General features: G+C 38.4%; 1 protein-coding gene across 1 annotated transcript in view; it reads left to right on the top strand.

The window, feature by feature from the left end:
* The window catches only part of TTC33 (tetratricopeptide repeat domain 33), a 55,602-nt gene that overhangs the window by 19,568 nt on the left and 17,004 nt on the right, over positions 1–19,030 (top strand). The window contains exon 3 of the mRNA XM_074857251.1: positions 9,613–9,694. Coding sequence (XP_074713352.1) covers positions 9,613–9,694 — 82 coding nt within the window. The remainder of the gene's footprint in view (positions 1–9,612; positions 9,695–19,030) is intronic.

Raw genomic sequence — 19,030 nt, 5'->3', positions numbered from 1 at the left:
TAGACTAGATATTAGGAAGCATTTCTTTCCAGAAGGGGTTGTTAGGCATTGGAATGGGCTGCCCAGGGCAGTGGTGGAGTCCCCATCCCTGGAGGTGTTCAAGAGTAGGGTCGACACAGCGCTGAGAGATACTGTGTAGTTGGGAACTGTCAATATTAGGTTAATGGTTGGACTAGATGATCTTCAAGGTCCTTTCCAACCTAGATGATTCTGTGATTCTGTCTTTAGTTCTTCCTCTCTGTTTTTGTATGTAAGGTCTGTCACTATTACTCTGTGATGTTTACATCAGCAAATATTGTAAAGAGGCCAGAAGTAATGGAAAGACAGTGAAGGGGAATTACATTTAGTGCAGATAACAAGAGCATGTCAACTAGCTGAAATGGAACTGCTCAGAATAGAATGTGAGTGGACTATTGCTTTTTGTGTATCATCTCTCCCAAAATGTTTTGACCTGTTAATACCCTACCCTTGAGCATCTTATTTTGGCAATGTCATTTGAGAAGGATAGAGAAACACTAATATGTAAATCCCAGAAACTTTTTTTGGTGCTTTTTTTGGTGCTGTTGACAGCTTTTCACTTCTTGTTCTAGTTTCTATGACTGATTTCTGAGAATTGCTGGGATCATAACATGAGGTAAGAGAGTGAGAATGGTCAGCCACCTGTGGACAAATAATGGAAAGGTTAAAGGATTAAATGAGTACTTATCTAAGAAGAAAACAGATGGTACCTATCATTGTAGGTCTACTACTATGTTTCTAAAGGCTATCTGAGCAAATAATTCTTAAGACTGGAATGCAACCTCAAAACTGCTTCAAATGCAGCATAACAGTTTTTCTTCTACCTTTTTCTTTCTGCTTTCAGAGGAACTACTGTTGAAACTATTTTGAGGAACTAAAGCTTTTTATTTAAAACTTCATTTCAGCAGTAAAAATACATTACTTCTCTGTGAATACTTAAAATATTATAACTATTGCAATATCTGATACTTGATTTACATTAATTTGTAGCTTTTGTTTAGGATACTAAAATAGTGGATTGATTTCACTGAAACTATACAGTTACTTCTCATTTGACACTTATAATGTTAGGACGGTCTGTTCTTACTGCTTAAATAATGAAATGGCCTGTTCTGGAGTAACAAAACTTTTATTCCTGTTCCTGATTTGAATTTCCATGTGTAAACCTCAGTTCTGCTCCTATTTGTCACTGTTTATTTTGGCTTCCTACAGACCTCTCGCTCATAAAATTAGAGTCAATACCAAATTTTCATTATGTTATGTTAAATTACAAGGCTGGGATTTAGCAAAGTACTCCACATATTTATAGATGGTTTCAAAGCAGCTTCTGGACCCTGTAGAGATTTTCTTAGATGTTTTCTTTTTTACCAGTCGTCATCTTACCTGACACTAATGCTGAACATGAAAGCATTTGAAAATGAATTTTTTTTTTTAGTTATATAATTAATATTTGTTCTTTTTAATGCTCTTAAATGAACACGGTAGTTTTACAACATACTAAGTGTTCTCTTGTGTGAGAATATTTCTCAGGGGTGTGGAAGGTCTTGACATAGAGTATATGTGAATATAACTTATTTCCTTTGTATCAACAGCTCTGTTGTTAGCACTGCCTTTTTAAATAGAAAAATGATTGTTCTGCTATGTGTTTAAGACAAACAGGTATGCTATATAACTTGCAATTATAGATACTGGAAAAGTACAGGTAAAAGATTTGCCTGTCTGTCAAGAAGTTCTCAAATACTGCACGCTGTCTGGTGAATTAAGATCTTTCCCGGTGTATTTTTTACACACTTCTTTATGTTCTGTTTTATAATTACTTGACATTTTTGTGTTAATAGGGTCCAGGTAGAAATAGCTTATTTCTTTTGATTCCTCCTTAAGGTCAAACATTTAGCCATACTGTAGTTTTTAACTTTTACATGGTAAAAATCTAAATATTTCTCACTGCAGTCTCTGTTAATATTTCTGTAGTTAATCAGGTATGCAGTCAGAGACAGTAGGGTCTTGTGGTTTTCATGACAAAACTAAACTGGTAGAATGACCACTTAATTGAAGAAAGCATAAAAAATTCTTTCAATTTTTTTCCTCCACTCTGAATAATATCCTGCTGTCTAGGTTAACAGCTTGTAGAGAGAACTTTGCTGTTAATGCTATTAACCATTCTCACTTAAAAATTACACTACTAAGTTCTCAATACTACCACAAATAATTAAAATTAACCTGAACTTGTCAAATAAAATTACAGTTATTTTGACTCTTTTGAGCATTTTTCTAGGATCATTGCAAAGATAAGGAAGTGTTTGTGGTTAGCAGTGTATTTCTTTGAGCTTCTGAGTCTTCATGATGTAATCTTACTTCAGGTAAGTAAATTCCTCTGTGTTATATAAGTTTTGTATCAAATCCATATTTTCAGGGGAAAAATATGAAGTAGCAGTGCCAGGTCCAGGGAGATTCTACAGCAAGGCCAGAAACAAAACTGTAGAGCACCCTGTTTCTAGAATTTTGCATGTGATTGGCATGTTTGACTAAGGTTTTGTTTAGCACTATGCAACTTGTTCGGGTTTTTTCTGAACATAAAGATTTTTTTTAAAAAGAAAAATATATGCTTTGGTCTTCCTTCAACCAGTGTTTGTCAATCAGCTGTATAATTCTATATTCATCAGGGCTGAAGTAATTATTTCATGTCTGAAGAATGAGCACAACCATATGCATATACATATACATGCTTTCCAAAGCCCTTCTTGAGGACAAAGCCCTGAAATTGTGCACACTGATAGCACCAGTGTAAGAGACACAGGAACGAAAGTGATCTTCAGTTAGCAGTGAGAGAATTGAGTAGAGGCCGGATGTGTGGCATTTGTTTGCAAATTTTCTTGTCTCCTTACAGATAAGTGCAATATCTGAGGGAGGTGGACCATGAATCAGTGATCCATCAGATTGTAAAGTGTATAAAATAAGTCAAAGTCAGCAGGGCCCTCAGCTCACAATTCAATAAAATGTATTTGTGAAAGACATCTTATGGCAGACTGTCAAGTGTAGGCACTCTTCACACCCCATCGTTATCTAGTACTCTGCTGCATTAGTTCCTCTGTCGTTTTTTGTTAAAATTATTTACTACAGTATATTCCATTCCTGGGTCTCAATAAAACAGTTGTGAAGTAGTAGTGATTTTTTATGAGATTAGTTTTTCATATTGTACATGAGGAAATTAAATGTTACTCCCATGTGAGAGAGGACGTCTCTGTCAGAGACAGTATCAGAATCCTGATTTTGTGGCTTTCACTTCTGGATATTAGTTACGAGATCATCTTTTACCAGTATTGGATTTCATACCTTTTCTTTGACAAAGGTAGTTTCAAAACTGTGTTTGCCTAATAGATGCAATGATAAAAAGTGTCCATATTTACATGTATGGCTGAAATAAAAATTGAGAAGATGGTGACTGGAACTTATGTTACAAACTTGATCTTGTGGTTTAGTGTGATGATAGGTCGTAACTGCTTTTGGCATGTGATGAAATGGTATTTTCCATCTGTTCCTGTGTGGAGGTTCTGAAGCGAGATAAGTCTCTTTGAATTATTTGTGTAGCTAATTTTGTTGTATATTTGACAGATTTACTTGTAACAGAACTTTGTATTTGCTGCGTAGGAAAAGATTAATCTGTATAAATCGGATTTATTTTCACTATGTGCACTACTAGTGTCCAGCTGTCAATGACCTGATATTGAGGGGGTATAATATGTGCAAGAATAGTAACTCTGATGAATACTTATGCTTTGAAGTTATCTGCATTAGCTATGTGCATGCCATTTTACCCCATGGTCAGTTCAGTTTAGTTTACCTACTGAGAGGGCAGTTACAGCAAGTTTGTGTATGGTCAGGTCCCATTGAAAAGTTGTCATGCACCTCTTCACCTGTGGTGATTAGTGTGGCCATACCTAAATCAACCTGTTAAATTAAAATGTTTTATTGGAAGTTTTAGTAGATAGTAAAGCACTCAGTTTTAACTTTCTCCCTGCATAGTCAGAAGTAACATATGACACTTTATTTACCATAAAATAGCTATGTTTTTAGCTGCAGTAAAGATGATTCATCGATAGTGTCAGAATTGCCTGCAATCAAAAAAAAAAATAGAAATTGTAGAGTTGCTAAGACTTCAGAAGAACATGTACTATGGTACTTCATGCTTTTAAAGACCTACCAATCTTGTGAAGGTTACCAGTGAGGTTAAACATGCTCTATGGCACTAATTATGGACAAGAATTTTCTGTGCACACCTAAGCAAACAATTTCCTTTCGCCTGTTCCTGCACACTGTTCTTCTTTAGTTGCTTCTATAAAGTGCCATACACCTCCCTCCCCACTCCCAGCAGAGGAAGTATTTTACTGTAAAAACCTAGCTGGCTTGGAGGACTCTGAAGGTGTTAAACACAAAAAAGCCATGTTATGTTCATTCTAGTTTCCTCCTTCATGTGTTCTTTGACTCTTTTCTCCCACAGTCCAGTCCTGCGTCATCTCACAGTTTAAAAAGGGAAGTTTATTCCTGTAATCAACTTCTGCTTTACTTTTAATTTCTCTTTCCTTTTCATGTACTCTGTATAATTACTGACCAGTGTTTTTCTCTAGCTTCCACCAAAGTCTGAATTTGACCCTGTGCTAGATTAAAATTGTTCTAGCTGGTGTTTCTGGTGGCCACAGACCGTTCACGTTCATTCTCTGATATGATGAGTATTTGACAATAAGCCGTATTCTTTTTAAAATGTTGTTTTCCTCTTCCCTTCCTTAACTGACCGTGTTTTTCCACATCTCATTGTTGGAGTGTCCCTCCAAGTCTCTAACAATTCCCAGGATTTATGTTGCCTCATCCCTTCTCCTGACACTCTGCTCCTGTCCTCTGCCTCTCTCCCACAGGCCTGTCTCATTTTGTCTGAGTTTGATACCATCTCTTCTCTTCAGTATATCTTCAGATATTTTCAGTGTCACTCTGAGCATGCCCTGTCTTAGTCTGTCCCTGAAACATCAACTGTGGCAAGCCTGTCGGAGTAAAGCTACAGGACTCTAGATCCTGCATGATCTCGCAGTGATGGTTTTTAGCTTTATATATATTATATATATACACACATATATATAAAATATATATGTATGAGTCAAAAGCTGATCTTTGTGTAACTGGAAAAAACTGTTGTTTTTTTTTTTTTACTGAAAAGCCTCCAATTAAATATTTTTTATGGAAATATGAATTTGTTTTAATGATTTTGTTTTAGAGTTCAAGAGATCCTGTTTTCCGAGAAGTGGTGTTGAAGAAGTGAAGTGTAAGCCTGAGATTTTTGTTTCAGAAGTTTAGCAAGCTGTAGTAAGTGCCAAGTCTGTAGCTCCCAGATGGTCAGTAGCACGACTGAAGAGAGCAGTTTTAGTACTTGAAGGGAGCTATGGGTTTTCATATGCTGTTAAATAAAAATTGGCAAGATCCATCAAGTGTTCTACACTGAAGCCATCCCAGATGTATCCAGTTCTCAACAATTTATTCCTTTTTATGGCATTGCAGTAAAGAAGAGAAAATTATAATTAAGTTATGGTTATAATTGTATATTTGTGAACTCACAGAAATAGTAATTCAGTACTTCAGAATGTAATAGTATTTTCTTAAAAGTGCTTTATATTACTGGAATTTAGATGCTTAGTCACTGTGTATATACAGATCAGGATTTTACTTTTGTTGGAAATATTAATTTGGTATTCTATAAAATCAAGATATGACCATTATTAATATTCTGTGACTTCTTAACTGTGACATGAGGTAAGTTTTTATAGTAATCCCAGACATCTGAAGTTAATGAGTCTTATTTGTTTTAAGATTATATTTGCTTAAAATTTGCAAAGAGATAATCATATTTCATCTTAAACCATGTATCACTGAGGTTGCTGATGTTTTACTATCATATAATCCTAAGGAACCCTAGGAGATTTTCTACTCCCAACTCCTGCTCAAAGCAAGGTCAACTAGCTCAGGATGTTGTCCAGTTGGGTTTTGCATATCTCCAGTGATGGCGATGTGGTTAAACAGAATTTCTTGTGCTTCAACGTGTGCCTGTTGCTTCTTGTCCTGTCACTGGGCATGACCGATAAGAGTCTGCTTCCCTCTTCTTTACTCCCTGTCGCCCTTCCAAACTGGGTATTTTTACACTTTGATAAGGTCCGCCTTGAGCCTTCCCTTCTCCAGGCTGCATAGTCCCATCTCTCCCAGCCTCTTATAGGACAGATGCTCCAAGCCCTTAATCATCTTTGTGGCTCATTGCTGGACTCACTTCAGTATGTCATGTCTCTCTCATACTGGGTAGCCCAGAACTGAACCCAGCACTCCACATGTGGTCACACAGAGCTGAGGTCTGCTGCAGATGCTAAGGCAGCCCAGGCTGCACTTGGGCTTCTTTGCGGCAAGGACATGTTGCTGGCTTGTACTCAACTTCTTGTCCCCCAGGGCCCCCAGGTCTTTTATCTGCAAAGCTGCTTTCCAGTTAGTAGTCCCCAGCCACCTGGAGCTAGGGTTTAATCTCCACTTTGATAAATATCAGAGGCTTCTGAAGAAGGTTTATAGCATCACCAGTGGATGGATCTGTGATTTTAGAGTCTCAGTCTTGTTTCTGAGATGTTATTTTTGATACAAGTTACTTTAATTATTGAAGTGCTATGTTTCATATACCTTTTTCTGAAGTGATATAAGATTTGAATGCATTTTACTGTGCATCAGCTATGCCATAGCGTGTGTTCTGAACATGTGTGCTTTCTTTCCGTATCAGGCATATGGGAAGGAGTTCAGGTAGACCTTAGTGGAACAGCATTAAGCTAAAATTCATTACTTCATTTTGCCAGCCATGACATAGCAGTTTTTGTGATTCAGCTGATGCATACAAGCTTGTATGTGAGCTTATTTACTTGTTAAGAAAAGAAACGGGAATAGCAAATGAAATACTCATTAAATTTGTGTTAATTAAACCCAAAGCAGATGCCATATTTATACTGAAGTTTTCCTTTTCAAAACTAGTTCTCCCTCCTTATGATGGTAAAGGTCCCATACAGTTCAGCTCAGAAAAGACGCTGAGAGACAGTAAAATGATCTGTGTTTTAATTATTTATTTTACGACCCCTGTGTTAGCTCACTTATTATTTCAGCCAAGGTTTATGGTTTTCATAAAACATTTACTGGAACACTCACTTTACAACTGTATCTTGTATCTCCAGGCAACTTTTTCAGTAAAGTGTTTCATATTAAATACAGTATATAATCTTTTCCTTCAAAATGAGGTAGAAAATTCTTTGATTAATGGACTATCTTTATAGAAAGGAATTTTTTCCTAAATTTGCATTACTAGAGCAAGCAACATGTCTCAATTTCTCTTAATAAGAATAGAGTCCTTAGTTTTTCCTGGAATAAGAATGGAAACATCTGTTTTTCTGAGTATTTAAAAGAACAAAACAGTCCAGTTTTACCAGACTTCCTTCTTAAGGAAATATATGCACTGAAAAGATCAATATTTCACAGCCACATGGATATCTCCACACTGTAAACTGGTAATCAGCAGTCAGTCTTTTTGAGCAGGTGGTTCAGCATGTTCCTACAGACACATCTTTCTCCAGCCCTCTTCCATTGTGTTCTCAGTCCTGGGAAGGGATTCCACCATTCTGTTGTCACTTCTCTTGGATCACACTTTCTGAGGCTCACAGACAGAGCTGAGTAACTTACTGTTCATGCACAGAACAAATGTAGCACAGCATTTCTATGAATGGACAACCTCTTTTCTCTTGCCCACCTTTATTCTGTTGGCAGACTGCTGACAACAAAACCAAACAGGATTTGGGGGAATATTTGCTTATAATTGGTGCTCCCTTCAAAGGTAGCATGTTCTTGCTGTGAATTTTTATTCCATTCAGATTGACACTTTGAGCAATGATGTCCCCTCCATAGAAGGAAAAATGAAGATTCCTGAAATTCAAGTTTTATCTTACATCTTTCTATTTGCATAATGCCAGTGTTGTTCTTTCCCTTCTGGTTACTGATGTCATTACTGTATTTGCTCTGTTTTCCAAATGTCTTTTTCTAAATTTTTTTGCTGTACTCACAATATTGTGCCTTGCTGCATGGCCAGGACACCACCTAACTGAGCTGAGGACTTCCCTTACTCGTGTAGGGTTTTTGTGCTATGTCTCTGCTAGGTCTTGAACAAAATTGTAATCTTCTACTCAAAAAGTAGTTCTTGCTAACTAAAGGACAGCTTAAGGCTTCTGCTGACATACATAGAAAATGTGGTGATGTTGGCTTTAGTGTGAACACCTGCCCCTGGGGAATGAACAGCTGATGGCTAAACTTTGAGGAAGTGTGAAAAATTATTGAAACATCCTTTGCTTAGCACTTAAATGAAACATCATACTGATCAGGGTTGTTTACAAACTAAATACCTGATTCATAATGAAAGTTTAACTTTAGCTGCATTGCTTTCCCAATCTATTCTTCCGTTTCCAATTGGTTCAGAACTTTCTGAAGTCTTCATGTGACTGCTCTGGAAAACCTGGAGGTGTAATACAAGCCAGAGGACTGAAAAATGGGGAAGGGAAGGAAAAATGGAGAGTAGGGGAAGATAAATGTTTCCATATGAAATGTGTGTGGAAATTACTTTAGTTTTATCTATACTATATTAAAATTGGTGTGTGTATCTGTGAAGAGTAACTGTTTTCATACATTTGCAGTGAAATTAATATAAATATAGGAGTTCCTACACAGTTCTGTAACAAAGGTGGATTTTGAAACAGATTCAGAGAACTTGTGGCCCCCCACAGACTCATTAATGTTAATCTGAGGCTACCTTCAGGGCTGAAAGACTGCACCCCTGTTACTGCGTCTTATTATGTTGTTACGGTTCTTCAGTATGGTTCAAAACCCTAGTATGCATTTGTCCAAGTTTTACCTCTTTGTTCCAGACAAAAACCTAATTTTTATTGTTTTTGGTCAACTCTTCTGTTTTGGTCTGTTTTCTAGGGAAGCGCAACATATTATGAAGCTACTGTCTACCCTCCCAAAGTTGAGTGATTTCAGTATAGCTGCTTACTTTCAACTTCCTTCTTATATTTATATACTGAAGTCACTCAGATGTCTTTAGTATCTTACAGTACAGAAATGCAGGAGGGCAACTCCTCTGTTTCAGCCTTTTTAGACTGGAAAGAAGTATTAAATTATGCCTGTAGGAAGGCATGTTGCATTCAGATTATAATTTTTTATGCCTAAGGATGATTTTGACAATGAGAGAAATTTGACTCAGTTCAAGATTTCTAGTTTTAAGTAATTTCTTTGCCATAGGTGTCCTATATTGACTTGTAAATTTACTTGAGGCCAGTTGTACAGTAGTATTTAGCATTCATTTGGTCAGAAGAACAAATAGCCACTTACTGAAAACAGTTCATCAGGTCTTATAGGGAATTGGTTAGAAAAATCATTAATACTAATGAGATGCCATGGCACTTTATTTAGGACAATGTCTGGATATAAACAGAAATATCTAATATCTTTAGATATAATGAAACTGTAAAATTGTTTTAACTACAGGTACCGAGAGGCTATTCACAAGTGGGATGAAGCACTGCAATTAACTCCAGAGGATGCTACGCTTTATGAGATGAAATCGCAGGTAAAGCATGACAATTCTCTATCAGTTTAGAATTTAAAAAAAGAAAGCATTGTGTTTGTGAACAGATTCTGTGCAATATTGTGTAGTTGTTATGCACCTTCAGGTTTTTTGTTTTTCCCAACACAACAGGGTATCTTTAACAGGAATTAAAATAATGCTATTATCTCAGCCAATCACAATAAACAACATCCTTGTTAGGACATGAATTAGGATGTTACAATGTGGAAAAAGCAACTGAAGTATTTAAAAATTGTATTGGGAGGAGTAAGGAGAGCCTTACTGAGATAGATTAGCAAATTTGACCATTAAAAATCTGTCTGCTGTTTCTAAAGATTTGGCTTTATACTGTCAATACTATCAGGGATCTGCTTGGCAGAGTAGCATGGGGTAAAGCCCTAGAGGGAAGAGGGGCCCAAGAAAACTGGTTGATGTTCAAGGATCACCTCCTCCAAGCTCAGGAACAAGGCATCCCAACAAAGAGGAAGTCAGGTAAGAATGCCAGGAGCTCTGCATGGATGAACAAGGATCACCTGGACAAGCTGAGACACAAAAAGGAAGCCTACAGAGGTTGGAAGCAAGGACAGGTAGCCAGGGAGGAATATAGAAAAACTGTCCAAGCAGCGCAGGATCAGGTTAGGAAGGCCAAAGCCCTGATAGAACTAATCTGGCCAGGGACATCAAAGGCATCAAGAAAAGCTTTTACAGATACACTAGTAATAAAAGGAAGACTAGGGAAGGAAATGGAAGGAAGTGGGAGACCTGGTTACCCGGGACATGGAGAAGGCTGAGGTACTGAATGAATTTTGCCTCAGTCTTCACCAGCAAGGGCTCCAGCCACACCACCCAAGATGTAGAATGCAAAGGCGGGAACTGGGAGAATGAAGAACTGCCCTCTGTAGGAGAAGATCAGGTTTGAGACACCTAAGGAACCTGAAGGTGCACAAGTCCATGGGACCTGATGAGATGCATCAGTGGGTCCTGAGGGAACTGGCGGATGAAGTGGCTGAGCCACTATCCATCATATTTGAGAAGCTGTGACAGTCTGGTGAAGTTCCCATTGACTGGAAAAGGGGAAACAACCCCCAATTTTAAAAAAGTTAAAAAAGAAGACCTGGAGAACTATAGGCAGTCAGTCTTACCTCTGTGCAGGGCAAGATCATGGAGCTGATCCCCCTGGAAACTATGTGAGGGCATATGGAAAATAAGGGTGATTGGTGACAGCCAACATGGCTTCACTAAGGGTAAATCGAGCCTGATGAATTTGGTGGCCTTCTACAACAGGGTTATAGCGTTGGTGGATAAGGGAAGAGCAACTGACGTCATCCAGCTGGACTTGTGCAAAGCATTTGACAATGTCCTGCATGACATCCTTGTCTATAAATTGGAGAGACATGGATTTGACAGGTGGGCCACTTGGTGGATAAGGAATTGGCTGGATGGTTGCACTCAAACAGTTGCAGTAAATGGCTTGATGTCCAAGTGGAGACCAGTGATGAGTGGTGTTCCTCAGGGTTTGGTGGTGGGACCAGTGCTGTTTAACATCCTTGTCAGTGACATGGATAGTGGTATTGAGTGCACCCTCAGCAAGTTTGCTGGTGATACCAAGCTGTGTGGTGCAGTTGACATGCTGGAGGGAAGGGATGTGCCGTCCAGAGGGACCTGGACAGGCTGGAGAGGTGGACCCATGCAAACCTCATGAAGTTCAACAAGGCCAAGTGCAAGGTCCTGCACCTGGGTCGGGGCAGTCCCAAGCACAAATACAGGCTGGGTCATGAGTGAATTGAGAGCAGCCCTGCGGACCAGGACGTGAGATGTTGGTTGACGAGAAGCTCAACAGGAGTCAGCAATGTGTGTTTGCAACCCAGAAAACCAACCATATTCTGGGCTGCATCAAAAGAAGTGAACGGAGTTAAATATGGTTGGTGGCCGGTCACGAGTGGTGTCCCCCAAGGCTCGATTTTGGGGCCACTCCTGTTTAACATCTTTATTAATGACCTAGAGAAGGGGATAGAGTGCACCCTCAGTAAGTTTGCAGATGACACCAAGTTGGGTGGGAGTGTTGATCTGCTCGAGGGTAGGGAGGCTCTGCAGAGAGACCTGGACAGGCTGGAGCGATGGGCTGAGGCCAACTGTAGGAGTTTCAATAAGGCCAAATGCCGGGTGCTGCACTTGGGCCACAACAACCCCCAGCAGCGCTACAGGCTTGGGGAGGAGTGGCTGGAGAGCTGCCAGTCAGAGAGGGACCTGGGGGTGTTGATTGACAGCTGGCTGAACATGAGCCAGCAGTGTGCCCAGGTGGCCAAGAAGGCCAATGGTATCCTGGCTTGCATCAGAAATAGCGTGGCCAGCAGGGACAGGGAAGTGATCTTACCCCTGTACTCGGTACTGGTGAGGCCGCACCTCGATTCCTGTGTTCAGTTTTGGGCCCCTCACTACAAAAAGGACATTGAATGACTTGAGCATGTCCAGAGAAGGGCAGCAAAGCTGGTGAAGGGTCTGGAGCACATGTCGTACGAGAAGCGGCTGAGGGAACTGGGGTTGTTTAGTCTGGAGAAGAGGAGGCTGGGGGGAGACCTCATTGCCCTCTACAACTACCTGAAAGGAGGGTGCAGAGAACTGGGGATGAGTCTCTTTAACCAAGTAATAAGCGATAGGGCAAGAGGTGATGGCCTCAAGTTGCACCAGGGAAGGTTTAGACTAGATATTAGGAAGCATTTCTTTCCAGAAGGGGTTGTTAGGCGTTGGAATAGGCTGCCCAGGGCAGTGGTGGAGTCCCCATCCCTGGAGTCGCGTTGACATAGTGCTTAGGGATATTGTGTAGTTGGGAACTGTTAATGTTAGGTTAATGGTTGGACTGAATGATCTTCAAGGTCCTTTCCAACCTAGATGATTCTGTGATTCTGTGAAGTGTGGCCACCAGGTCAAGAGAGGTGATACATGAGAGCAGAGTAAAGGGGAGAGACCCCACCTGGAGTACTGTGTCGAGCTCTGGGGCCCCCAACATAAAAAGGACATGGATCTGCTCAAGTGAGTCTGGAGGAGGCCACAAAGATGATCAGGGGGCTTCAGCACCTCCCTCATGAGGACAGGCTGAGAGAGTTGGGATTGTTCAGCCTGAAAAAGAGAAGGCTCTGGGGAGACCTTATAGCAGCCTTCCAGTACTTAAAGGGGGCTACAGGAAAGATGGGGAGGGACTCTTTATCAGGGAGTGTAGGGATAGGATGAGGGGTAATGGTTTTAAACTGAAAGAGGGTAGATTTAGATTAGATGTAAGGAAGAAATTCTTTACAAGTGAGAGCGGTGAGACACTGGAAGAGGTTGCCCAGAGAAGCTGTGGCTGCCCCCTCCCTGGCAGTGTTCAAGACAAGGCTGGACAGAGCTCTGAGCAACCTGGTCTAGTGGAAGGTGTCCCTGCCCATGGCAGGGGGTTGGAACTGGATGATCTTTAAGGTCCCTTCCAACCCAAATCATTCTATGATTCTATGGTACGATTCTGTTGACATTAAACAGGGGTACAGTATGCAAAAGATATGTCCAGTCTGTTTTCATATGAAGTATTACATAGACTAATTAGTCTGGGAAAAGAGCATTAAATGTAGTATACTTACGATGTCAATTCATCTGAGGCTTTATTTTAAAGCAACCATCAATGCCTCACTGAAGTTATGAGTTCAGCTTGTAATTTCAGTGTGTCTTTGCGTGGCTTAGGTGGAAAAAGTGACAGGATTCTTTTTGGACTCGGAAGCTTTTGTCTCCATATGTATGCAAAGGGTACAAAAATATTTTTTTTTCTGTATTAAATAAAAATGCTCTTCTGCAAAAATGATTTTAATTTGGATTGAGAATGAGAACAAGAAATGTACGGCTTTGGCTTCTTTTAACTAGCTGAACAAATTAGAATGGGAAAATATTTTTAGGGAGGTAGCTACTCAAAATGTGGCTGAAAAATACATTGTTTAAATATAGGAGAAAGGAAAAGAGAAAGTAAAATCATGGTACGTCAGTGTATGTGTTATATAACTTTTAGGAAGCTTGCTATATTGTTTAGTTTTAAGATCTTTATTGTTCCTCTAATTCCTTTCTTGTATTAAGAAAAAGAATAACTGCCCCCCCCCCCAAAACCCCAACGAAAAATCGCAAACCCAATAAAACCCCAGCAGAACCCAAGAAGCAAAGCTGGCTATTTTCCAAGGTGCAGTGACTCCTCTTTCTTTTCCTGGATGCCGTCATATCTCCTTTTCACATTCATGTTGTCTGTGAAGTGAAGAAAGCTTGATTCTGCAAAAGAATTAATAGAATAATCATAAGCTTGTTTCTATACAGTAGTGCTGATGGAGGTTTTTGTTTTATGTAGCTGCAGAAGGTTTAGACCTTACTTGGTTTTGCATTTGGTTTGAGAAATACTTTATGTCTTTAGAGGTTTCTCTTCCTGAATTATTTTGGGGGAACTGGATTGCTTTGTTGACATCATATGCCTATAATGGATCCAGATTAACTGTGTTAGGAAGAACTTGGGGAGGTATGCATTTGAAGGACTGATTTCTCACTTGGTTTGCTAATTTGAATGGTGTTGGTAATAAGATGCAGTAGTTGTTTTTACTTTAAATCACTGAATTTTTCTAGTGCAGTTCTCTCATTCTACATGCTACATGGTGCTGAAAAGTGGGCATTTGTTCTACCCACTTTCTCACCAGGCTAGATTTGTACTCAATTATTTCTTCCTTACTTCTAAAACAGGAGGCATATATCGTTTTAGAAAAACTAAAAATCTCTTCATGCATGTTGTTCAAACCTTGTAGAAATTCTGTAGTGGTACTTTCTCTTAACTTGGGCATGGTTAGGATCAGATCTATATGTTATTTAGCATATTAGTATTTACAGATTTCCTATATGATTTAGGTGCTTGAGTCCTACATAATTCTAGAGTTTTGTGTTAAGAAAACATCTTAAAAATGTAAACGTCCATTGAATATTTACTTGTATTTGGATGCATTTACATCAGTGCTAACTTAAAGAAAGATCTGTCTAGCCTAGTATCCTGACAAGTTCCATCAGTGGATGGGTGGAAAAGAGTCATTCAAATGGTACAAGCATGTAGCAGTACTTTCCCCATGATACTTTTCCCAGCCTCCAGCAAGTTTTGGCCCTGGGACTTTTCTGTGTTTAAAAGTGCTTGAAAGATTTTTCTTCAACAAATTTGTCTGACTGGTTTCTGCTGTCATGTAAACTTTTAGCATCTGCAGAGGTGTGTGCCAAGGAGTTCCAAATACTAATTAAGCACTATTGGAAGAGACAGAATAATATAATTAGGCTTTAATTAGCATCTTTCCAGGTTGCTGTAAAGGTTGTTAACTTATTTAGCTGTTAATTTTTAACTACACTAGTGAAGAAATTCCGTTGAGTTGCAAAAATGGTATCCCTCCTATACTTTTTTTTTTTACTATTGTTTAAAGATTTAACGCTGTTTTTAATTAAACAGATGACCTAGTAGGTTTCTTCTAGGTTTGAGAGAAATGGTTCATGTGCTCTGATGCTGGATCCTTAACACAGGGTATTTTTGAAGTAGCCTTTATTTTGCAATTAGAATTTCTTTTTTTTTGAGTTAAAGTCAAGAGAAAGCTGTTGAAAAGGACAGTTATACTCAGTGGGACAAATTAGTGAATGGCTCTCTTATAACAGTTTTTTATTATAGTCTTATATGAATTCAGGAATTAAGCTAGCTCTCCAAAAGTACTCTATTTAATTGAAATTATACTAAATAATTTCACGGTGGAAATAACAGGAGACCAGGGAATTATGTCCGTTTATCTGGATCTGAACTATGATGAAGTGACATATGCAAACGGGTCCTTACTATGACAGCCTGCTGTCAGTGTTCCAGCTGCAGTACCTAATACCAAGGGGTGGTTGCTTACTCGGCACCCCAGTCCCTGTATTTCAGCTAAATGGCAAACGTGAGTTGGAGGAATAGGCACATGGCTTTCTTGCTGACCAGGAGGAGCTGAGAAACCAGCTGTGTGACTCTGATTCATCTTGTAAAATATCTTCATCTGTCTAATGAAACCATTGGCAAGTAATGAAACCTGAAAGAATAAAGGAACCCAGGCCTCTGCTTCCACCATGCCTTTGCTTCCTTTCCTGAAGAGAGCAGTGCTGGGCAGCTACACTGTTTCTCTTTGATTTCACTTTCTGATATTGTGTAACACTTCTGTTATACTGTGAATGAGAACACAAGAAAAGTTTATGTTCAAAATATGCATTTATAAAATGATTTCTTGAATCTTTTTAACAAAACCTTTGATCTTTAAATTGGTAACATGTCTTTAGTACATGCAAATAATTATTACAGATTTTTTTGCAGTATGACTTATGCTTACTGGAAGCTGATTAGTAGAATGTGTAATTTGATACCTTTCTACTTTTAAAGTCACCAATGCGAGCTGTTAAAATCCATTTTTGCCAAAATAGGAATATGTAATTCATTCCAAACCTATTGTGGTTAATATTTAAATGATACTATTTTGGAGCTGTGTTATTCCAATCCAGCATACCAGCACAAATAGTGCAGCTGTTATTGTATAGCTAAATGAGAAAGTTTTGGTAGCTCCAGATTTGGAAGATTTGTACACCAGCTTCAGCAAGGGCTTGATCAGCATTGAGCCTATGAAAATCTGTCTGTTTTGGTGTGTGAGTCACATACTAGAGGAGGTGATTCATGTTACGAATGACCTTGTGTGGTATGCAAAGATTCTTTACAGTCTATACTAATTTTCTTTCAGTGAGGAAAAGTCTCCTCATGAAATAATTTCTTTTGAGAATTAACATTGGATGGAGTGTTTTGCGTGGGCTTGAATATCTGTATATCCTGTTGCATTTATTAAGATAATCTTATGTTGGGTTATATAGCAGATTCCCAGTTCGTTAGCATTTCCTTTCTCAGCAGCAAATTTAACATTTTAAATACCCTGTTGTTTAATATGCAGCTCAGATAAATATGCTAATGACACAGTAGGAATCTGTAAATATTTATGGTAAGTTCTTAAAGATCTGTGTTCTAACAGATGTAGGACAAATGTCATTCAGTATTTCTGAAGAGCGGAAATAGTGTTTAAAGTTCCCAGTTGTCAATGCAGTAAGTGTGTTTCCAGAAAAACATACGGGAATTGTGGAGTTGCTCAACTGCTTCAAAACCCCATAAACATTAATGAGATTTTTTCCATTGCTGTCAGCTACTCTTTGATCCGTTTAAAACCAGATTAATACGGTATGTAGAGAGGTTAGGGGTGCACTTAAACTGTTCTTTGCATGTGAGATCTTTCAGTGTGTATACTTGATATTCCATTACCAGCCTAAACTGCTCCCCCATTGCAAGAACAATGAGTGGCAAGTAAATGTTTATGCAAGCACCTTATTTCTATATTTTTGTTTCAAAAAAAAAATCCTTAAAAAAACCCCAACAACAGGCGAGTGTTGATTCTAGTATTAGATAAGTAGTATTGTAAGTATATTGAAAGGAGTGTATGAAGACTATCTATATTAATGGTATCACTAAGACTGCTTGAAATTCATTGTGGGCTAAGTTTCTTAAACATTGACTGGATTATTTTATTGCTGCTTTGAATTACAAAGATGAAGAAACAGGCTTTGATAAATTATTTGAAGTTGGGTCTGAATGTTTGTATGCTGGACCATGTGGGACTCTTTCTTGGATGAAGAGAGATATCAAAGGACTTACTACATTTTGATCTATATAACAAACTCTCTTGCGAATCAGGCGTACTGCTGTTCTATACCACTCCTGAGAATTTACATGGTTCATGTTGCTCGTCCAGTGATAACTTCCACATCAGATCTCAGATAACATTGTCAGACATGCTGTGCAACTATGATAGGATTTTTAAAGTACACAATACAGTTGTTTATATGTATTTATAGAAACAAGTAAATACAAATGTAAACAGTCAGGTTTATCTCCATTTAATAAGCTTTTTGGATGTTTGTGATCAGCTGTCTGAGGGTCTAGTTTCTGTAGAACCCTGCATCCTCAATTTGCATTCATTGATCAGGTCTGGGATTTCACATACATGTCTCTCTTTTTTTTCTTTTTTAATAGGCCAAACCCATCATACTTATATTCAAATCATTCCATTTCCCCTCTTCTAAAGGTTTTTTTAATCTTGAACTCAGTGAAGAAATAATACCAAATTCCAGCCATTCCTCTTTCTGCTTAAGAATGTTAAGGTTCCTAAGACATGACCAGACTCACAATCCCAAATATAGTTTATAACAAATCAGCTAATTGCTGATTATTTTTAAATGTATGTTTGTTTGTTTGTTTAAAACTGGGATGTAGTGAGAAGAGTTTACCATCAAAACATTGATGTAAACTCCAGACAGTTACATAGCAAAAAGCACTGCTGTGTGGTGCAGCAGTAATTGCTTTACAGCATGGATAAATGTAAACTGCTTATGGGTAGGAAGAATTTTATTCATCAGTGTTTTGAAATGGGTTTCTGGATGGAAGAAGGAATTGGGTCAATTTCACTGCACTTGGAATGTATCTATATATATAGTGATTCAGCTTCAAACTAGTGAGCTCATCTAACATCAAGACTTACTCAGATTCATAACGCTGCCAAAATATTGTGGGTAGGACAGGATGGGTCATTCTGCTGCCTGGATTTTTAATAGTTGGTCAGTCTCCCTATGACAGTTGCTATGTTTAAATGTTTTTTTGCCACTGAGTTCTTCTAATTCTTCTAATCTGTCTCATATTTTTTTTTTTTAAAGCTAGATCTATTAAACTAAGTCACTGTAGTGTCATGGATGTTCTGTTTTAGTGCATGTGATAATGGTAAGTCTGTGTTGGAATAAAGTAAGTTCTAAAAATCCACCTACTGAACATCTTTATAAGACATTTCCCTCCAGTCATGTTTTAATATACATGAATGTCTTGAGATGTTTTTTCTGCTTTGTAAGATCCTTTCTTCTAATTGTTTGATTAGTTTTAAGAATGTTTTCTAATGAAGTGTTATCACTATAATAGGAAAATAAATCAAATATGCAAGGAGATTACTTAACTGTGAAACTTGACTGCCATCCTGCTAATAAAGTTTGCAAAAGAAAATTTGTCTGACATACGAGTTTGAGAGCAACAGGAAAGGAATAGAGTCTTAATGTGTCAGCTCTTAGAAGGGTGTTTATAAGCAAACACACACATCCTCATCTTTACCTTAGGTGATTCTGGCAAAATAGCACTTCTGTGTCATCAATCACAGTAGATTAAAGACCTATTTTGCTGGTAGATTTGTCTCTTTTATGAAGGTTTTCCCCAAC

Source organism: Strix uralensis, chromosome Z, assembly GCF_047716275.1.
Source record: "Strix uralensis isolate ZFMK-TIS-50842 chromosome Z, bStrUra1, whole genome shotgun sequence".
Lineage (NCBI taxonomy): Eukaryota > Metazoa > Chordata > Aves > Strigiformes > Strigidae > Strix > Strix uralensis.
The sequence above is the reverse complement of the archived record's forward strand: the minus strand, read 5'-3'. Positions and strand labels throughout refer to the sequence as shown.